Source organism: Cucurbita pepo, chromosome LG08 (assembly GCF_002806865.2).
Source record: "Cucurbita pepo subsp. pepo cultivar mu-cu-16 chromosome LG08, ASM280686v2, whole genome shotgun sequence".
Lineage (NCBI taxonomy): Eukaryota > Viridiplantae > Streptophyta > Magnoliopsida > Cucurbitales > Cucurbitaceae > Cucurbita > Cucurbita pepo.
In genome coordinates, this window is record NC_036645.1 from 3,827,201 (window position 1) to 3,834,691 (window position 7,491).

Genomic DNA, 7,491 nt, shown 5'->3' on the forward strand with positions numbered 1-7,491 from the left:
TGCATGAATTTTGTATGATGTATCTAGATGTTTGATGTGTGCACAACAAGATAATGTTTATGATTCAGACTACGGATTTGCGATTAAGATAACCAATCACTAAATCTAGACCTAACACTTACCTACAAGCCTAATAGACCACCACCGCTTACTAACGGCCTTAAGAGGTACCCTTAGACTGCAAGTTGTGTGAATGATGTCATAGCTTCGTGGGGGACTAGGGGGTTCCTGATCAAGACCTGACTGCTCGTAACAGTTTTAGCATGGAAAATTAGGGGTGGACATTCAACCCAACATCCCAACAACCCGACAACGTAGACCAACTCAACTCGAATTATAGGAGTTGGGTTGGAATAACTTTTCTAAATCGAAATTGACTCGGTTCGGTTTCGAGTTCATGGGACAAAACCCTTGAACCTAATACATCCTTAAATTGTTTATAATATAAATAAACAATCGTTCATGAGTTTTGTTTTAATGTTAAAGAATATGGTTTATTATAGAATATGATTTATACTTTTAGATTATTTTAAAATAAAAGCATATTATTTTTATTTTGTGTTGGTTCAAAAAATGACTTTTAAGTTTTTTTAGAATTCTTTTAACAAAATGGGTGGAATTTAAATAAATTTAAATATCCAATTTTATTAAAAAGTTGCCCAGAATATTTTAAGATCATACCCGAAAGTTTTAAATTCTAATGTATTTATTATATTTGTTGCAAGATTATTATATTACCATTTATATTTATATGTATATATATTTTTTATTTTTTCTAATAGTTTTGGACCTATAAATAAGTCTATTTTAATTAAAATATTTTTATAATATATTTTATTTTGTTATATATATATATATATATATAGTAATTTTAGACTAATAATTTCTTTTATATCATGATCTGTCTTATATTTTTTTTATTTAATCAATTCTAAAGGAGTGTCGGTATTTAGTTTTATAACCATGTTGAACTATGTTAATATGTTAGAAGTTTTGATGGTTGTTTTCTATTGAATTTATTATTATTATTATTATTTTGTGAATAATTATGAATTGATTTGTGTAATTTTTAATATCTTTATTTAAGATTGTATGGAATAATTATAAATGGTCGATAAATTAAAAAAAGTACAAGACAACTCAACCAGAAAATAGAGGGTTGGGTTGTGAAAATTTTCGGGTTAGGTTGGTTACCAATCCAACCCACTAGAACTTTGGTTGGGCAAAAAAAAAAAATCCCTCAACTCAACCCAACTCCGACCATGTACACCCATATGAAAATCCTGAGACCCACTTTGTACAGACCATTTAGCTGGATAGCTAAGCCCCCTTTTCCCAATGAGGGGGACTATTCTATAGAGCCATGCACGAGGTAGCTCCTAGTAGGTCACTAGTCATTCACACCTCAACATAAGGAATTCTTAGGGTTTAAATGAAATGATGAATAACCAGAGCAGCCCCAAAAGGTTAAGACTAGAACAAGACGTTCGAGAGTCAATGAGAAGTTCGCATTTATCTATTAAACCTAGAATGCGATGAGAGCCTACTAGTAGGTGGGCTTATTGAGTATAACTTGTATACTCATCCTTGCTACGTTTTTCTTTTTCAAGTGCTTGAGGTGTCGGGTCAAGAGAGGGCGTGTTTGAGAGATGTGAATTGCCACAGAGAAAATCATGTCCGGAGATGCGAGTCCAGTATTTGAATTATTGTATTGAAATTTCCTTTTGAAATAAATGATTTCGTTTTGATGTATTTTCAAATATTTTCTTGCTCTCACATTATCGTTTTGAGTCACGGCCTCATAGTAAGATATTGGGTCGTGACAACTATTCTCACCCATGGCTCCACAGTCGGGTTTATGTCTACTGGGCATTGTGAGAGGAATTCGACGTTAGAGAGTTCTGTTAATGGGCTCCAAAGCTTGACCACTTTATGGAGTGAAGAAAACAAAAAAGAGTGCGGCGGCTGAAAAGGTTATATAAATCTAGAAGCATATTGAATATGAACAGTTGAGATACATGACAGATTCACAACATTAATGCATGTTTATGCACCGATAAAAGTACTCAATTAAAATGTTTAAGGCCCTTATCATATAATTAACCAAATTATATAGTTGATGCACATATTTGTGATCCCTACAAGTGGGCCATCCCCTCTGTTTTTTTTTTTTTTTCAATAAATCAAGAGCTGCATGCTTCACTCTGCATTTCTCCATTTCCGCCGCCATGGAAGCTCTGCACAAACCTTCCCAATCCCATATTGTTATGGTGCCAAGTCCAGGAATTGGCCATCTAATTCCCCTCCTCCAGTTCGCCAAACGCCTTGTCTCCCTCCAAGCCTTATCCGTCACCGTCGCCATTCCCTCCGACGCCCCTCCGACCAAGCCCCAAAAAGCTCTCTTCACCAATCTCCCTTCCACCATCCAACCTCTCTTCCTCCCGCTCGTCTCCTTCCACGATCTCCCCAAGCCCACCAAAATTGAAACCATCATCGCTCTCTCTGTGACTCGCTCTCTTCCTTTCCTTCGCCACCTCTTCCAATCCCTCATCGGAAAAACCCATCTTGCTGCCCTCATCGTCGACCATTTCAGTACTGACGCCTTCGATGTCGCCATCGAATTCAACGTCCCTCGCTACCTTTTCTTCCCTCCCTCCGCCATGTCCCTTTCCTTCGCCTTTCAATTGCCCAGTCTCGACCAAATCGTCGCCGGCGAGTTCAGGGACCATCCCGAGCTGATTCCGATTCCTGGGTGTATTCCGATTCATGGGAAAGATCTCTTGGAACCGGCTCAAGATAGGGAGGATGATGCGTACAAGCTATTACTCCATAACTGTAAGAGGTATAGATTGGCCGATGCTGTTTTTCTTAACAGCTTCCCTGAATTGGAGCCGGAAGCTATGAAATATCTGCAAGAGGAGGAAGCAGGGAAGCCCCCTGTTTATCCAGTGGGTCCGCTGGTGAGAAACGATTGCAGTGAAAACGAAAACAGAGCGGAGTGTTTGAAATGGCTTGATGAACAACCAAATGGGTCGGTTCTGTTTGTGTCATTTGGGAGCGGTGGGACTCTGTCGAGTGCTCAAATCAACGAATTGGCGTTGGGATTGGAAATGAGTGAGCAGAGATTTCTATGGGTCGTAAGAAAGCCAAACGACGAGGCGGCTAATGCAACGTTTTTTAGCGACCAGAAGGAGAAGGAAGCGTCGAGATTCTTGCCGGAGGGGTTTATGGAGAGGACGAAAAACAGGGGAATGGTGGTGACATCGTGGGCGCCACAGGTTGAGGTGCTGAGGCATGAGTCCACCGGGGGGTTCTTGAGCCACTGCGGGTGGAACTCGACGCTGGAAGGCGTGGTGAATGGGGTTCCTCTGATTGCTTGGCCTCTGTACGCAGAACAGAGGATGAACGCCCATATGCTGACAGAGGACATTAAAGTTGCTTTGAGGCCGAAGAAGAAGGAGGGAAGCGGGATTGTGGAGAAGGAAGAGATTGCAGAAGTGGTAAAGTCGTTAATGGAAGGCGAAGAGGGGAAAAGGATTCGAGAGAAAATGAAGAATCTGAAAAATGCAGCGGAAAGAGGTGTGGGGGAAGATGGGTATTCATTCAAAGCAGTGTGTGAAATGGGTATGAAGTGGAAGAAGATGATGATGATGAGCTCCCAAAATGGGTATGAATTGGAAGAACATGAAGATCTGCAATAATAAAAAGCTTTTGGATCTTGAATTGCCTCTGGGGGGATTGAATTTGTTCTCTTCAATCACAACTCCCTCTCTTTGTACAATTTCAATAAATCAATAATGCGATAACAATAGAATTTAGTGTATCTTGTTTGTTGAAAGGTATAAAATTGCAATAAATTTGTTGCACATCTCAATCCATATAATCAGAGAATATTCACTAGGTGTTAGGTGTGGGGTTTGATGGTTACAAATGGTATTAGAGTTAGAGATCTGACAGTGTGCCACTGATGACGCTCAGTGACACAATCGCGCTTTCGAAGGCAGCGGACTAGCGATTGTGCGGCACTCACTTTCCAGCGACAAGTGAGCTTAAGCCAATTTGTTCTTGCGTCGCCTACGGCCAAACGACGTATGATTTAGCCTCTAGCCTCGGTTTTAAAAGAAGATTTTAGAAAACGATGAGAGAGAGATTTTAGAAAGAGAGATTTTAGAAAGAGACTTTATATAAGCAAGCAAGAGAAAGATAACAACTGCCTAGCATATATAACCTTGGGTAGGGAGAAGTTGACAACTAGTCATATCACCTATAGTACATTCTGAGCCATTTTAAGTCTGGCAGGCCTAGACATGATATTTTTGAGGCGTCATACGCCCTAGAATTACAAAAGGAAAAACACTGGAATGAAAAGACATGACAAGGGTTTGGCTTGTCATGGGCATGCGGCCATGGGCAACATGCCCTGGACGAGCATGACCGTGACATCCTCCCCCACCTAATTGGTTGACGTCCCTGTCAACCGACTACTTTCAAACCTTGCGATGTGGGTGGCGGGCGGAGTTCAGATCTTCGGCGCGTTCCCAACTAGTTTCCTCGGTAGGGAGATTCTTCCATTTGACAAGGAATTCACGAATCGTCCGTACAGGTCTTCCTATCTTCCTAACCCTGTCGGCTAGGATCTCTTCCACTTCCTTTGTTTCTTTTTGTTTCAGATCGATGCTCGGTCTTGTGGTTGTATTTCGATGGTCGTCGTCTGGATCAGGGTGATAGGGCTTCAAGTTGCTCACATGAATGACGGGGTGAATTTTCATCCATGCGGGGAGTGCAACTCGGTAGGAGGTAGCCCCAATCTTTTTAAGGACTTCAACCGGGCCTTCGTATTTACGAACTAATCTCTGGTCCTTTCGGCTACGAAATCTGATCTGTTCTGGTCTCAGCTTGATAAGGACTTGATCTCCTGCACGGAAATGAAGGGGGCGACGCTTCTTGTCCGCCCATTTCTTCATATGCTTGGAAGCCTTCTCTAAATATGCTCGGGCTATATCTGTCGTCTGCTTCCATTCTCTTGTAAAGTTGTGAGCTTGAGGGTTTTTTCCTGCATAAGGATGATCAATAATATGGGGTAAGGCCGGTTGTCGTCCACTTACAATTTCAAAGGGACTCTTCCCTGTAGACGAGCTTGTTTGACAATTGAAGCAAAATTGGGCGACATCTAACAATTGTATCCAGTTCTTTTGGCGAGCGTCGACGAAGTGACGTAAGTACTCTTCGAGCAAGCAGTTGAACCGTTCTGTCTGTCCATCGGTTTGAGGGTGATAACTCGAGGAGATGTTCAAGGTTGTTCCCAAGAAAGCGAATAACTCAGTCCAGAATGTCCCAATAAATCTGCCATCCCTGTCACTGATGATGCTCGACGGAATGCCCCATAACTTTACAACGTGTTTGAAAAACAGTTGGGCTGTGAGTTCCGCCGAACATAATTTGGGAGTGGGGATGAACGTCGCATATTTTGAGAACCGGTCCACAATAACCAAGATGGCGTCATATTCCCCGACTTTTGGGAGGTGTGTTATGAAGTCCAGAGATACACTTTCCCAGGGTCGTGTTGGCACAGGTAGAGGTTCCAAGAGTCCAGAGACTTTGGCTTTCTCGACCTTATCCTGTTGGCAGATGAGGCACGTCTTGGTGTATTGCATGATGTCGTCTCGCATGTTTGGCCAGAAGTACCCCTTCTTTATTAGGGCGTATGTTCTTTGCCATCCCGGGTGTCCGGCCCATAAGGTGTCGTGACATTCTTGAATGAGCTTCTTCCTCAGTTCTCCCGTTCTTGGGACGTACAATCTGTTTCCTTTGGTTATCAGGAGGTCCCCCTCAACCCAAAACTGCCGTGTCTTTCCAGCCTTAGCTAGTTCGACAACGGCTTTGGCCGATGGGTCTTTGTGTAAATGTTCCTTGATGATGTCGCGCATCGATCCATCGATCTTACTTGAATGAATATGGGCTAACATGCACAGGGCCGCATGTTCGCCCTTCCGACTCAGCGCGTCGGCTGCTTGATTACTCTTTCCCGCTTTGTGTTCGAACTTGAAGTCGAATTCAGCCAACGACTCCTGCCACCGGGCTTGTTTTGCTGTTAATTTTGGTTGATCAAAGAAGTGGCAAGTGGCGCTGTTATCCGTCTTCACTACGAACTGCGATCCTAAGAGGTACTGTCTCCAGACTCGAAGGCAATGGACTACAGCCAGCATTTCTTTCTCGGAGACAGTGTATCTTCGTTCGGCATCGTTGAGCTTTCGACTTTCGTAAGCGATGGGGTGGCCTTCTTGAATAAGGACCCCACCGAGAGCAAAGTCGGAAGCATCGGTTTCCACTTCAAATGGCTTTGTGACGTCAACCAACCCGAGGACAGGACCCCTCGTCATGGTTGTTTTCAGATTTTCAAAGGCCATTTGACAATCATTCGACCACGACCAAGGGTGGTCTTTCTTCAACAGCTCTGTCAATGGGGCGGCTCGTCGTGAAAACCCTTCGACGAACCGCCTATAGTAGTTGGCTAGTCCTAAGAAGGACCTCAACTCAGATACGGAAGTAGGAACCTTCCATTCTTGGATAGCTTTTATCTTGTCGCTATCCATACTGATTTGTCCACATCTGACGACATGTCCAAGGAAGTGGATGCATGTTTGTGCGAATGCACATTTCTCCTTCTTCACATACAGCTGGTTCTGCCGGAGCTTGTCAAACACTAACTTCAAGTGCACTTTGTGTTCCTCGAGGGTTGTGCTGTAAACAACAATGTCGTCGAGGTATACTATGACGAACTGATCCAGGTATTCGTAGAAAACCTGGTTCATCAACGTGCAGAAAGTAGCTGGGGCGTTTGTCAAGCCAAAGGGCATTACTAGGAATTCAAAGGCCCCATATCTTGTTACGCACGTCATCTTGGGTTCATCCCCCTTTGGCAATACGTACTTGATAATACCCTGATCGTAAGTCCAGCTTCGTGAAGTACTTGGCCCCGTGAAGTTGGTCGAACAAGTCGGATATTATCGGCAAAGGATATTTGTTGCGTACCGTCACCTTGTTTAAGGCTTTATAGTCTATGCACAGACGCAACGTCCCATCCTTCTTCTTCTGGAACAGTACGGGGGCTCCATAAGGTGCCTTTGCCGGGCGAATGAATCCCGCCCTCAGCTACTCATCCAGTTGTTTCCTCAGTTCGGCTAGCTCGGGCGGAGCCATCTGGTATGCGTTCTTTGCTGGCGGTTTAACCCCGGGGAGGAGTTCGATTTCATGGTCAATGCCTCGACGAGGTGGTAGTGTTTGGGGTAGACTCTCTGGCATTATGTCGGTATAGCTGTTTAGTACTTCCTTGATTTCCTCTGGGACAGTCTCTTCGGTGGTTGCTTCTTCCATCAGTGGTATGGCCATGAATGTAGGTTCCTCTCATGCGAGTCCCCTTCTTAGCTGTATGGCCGAAATCATTCGAAGATTACCTGGTTGCTTGATGCTTGCAGGTATTACTGTGGGGTT

The 7,491-nt window shown here is 43.5% G+C and overlaps 1 protein-coding gene across 1 annotated transcript; it reads left to right on the forward strand.

Moving 5' to 3' along the window:
- Window positions 1-2,116: 2,116 nt before the first annotated feature.
- LOC111799708 (hydroquinone glucosyltransferase-like) lies at window positions 2,117-3,823 on the forward strand. Its single transcript, XM_023683157.1, has one exon. It carries the CDS (start codon window positions 2,229-2,231, stop codon window positions 3,699-3,701), a length of 1,473 nt encoding a protein of 490 aa, XP_023538925.1. The 5' UTR covers window positions 2,117-2,228; the 3' UTR covers window positions 3,702-3,823.
- The last annotated feature ends 3,668 nt before the right edge of the window (window positions 3,824-7,491 follow it).

What these genes read in the sequence shown, in the direction of transcription:
- LOC111799708 (XM_023683157.1), top strand. Translation starts at nt 2,229, where the DNA reads ATGGAAGCTCTGCACAAACCTTCCCAATCCCATATTGTTATGGTGCCA.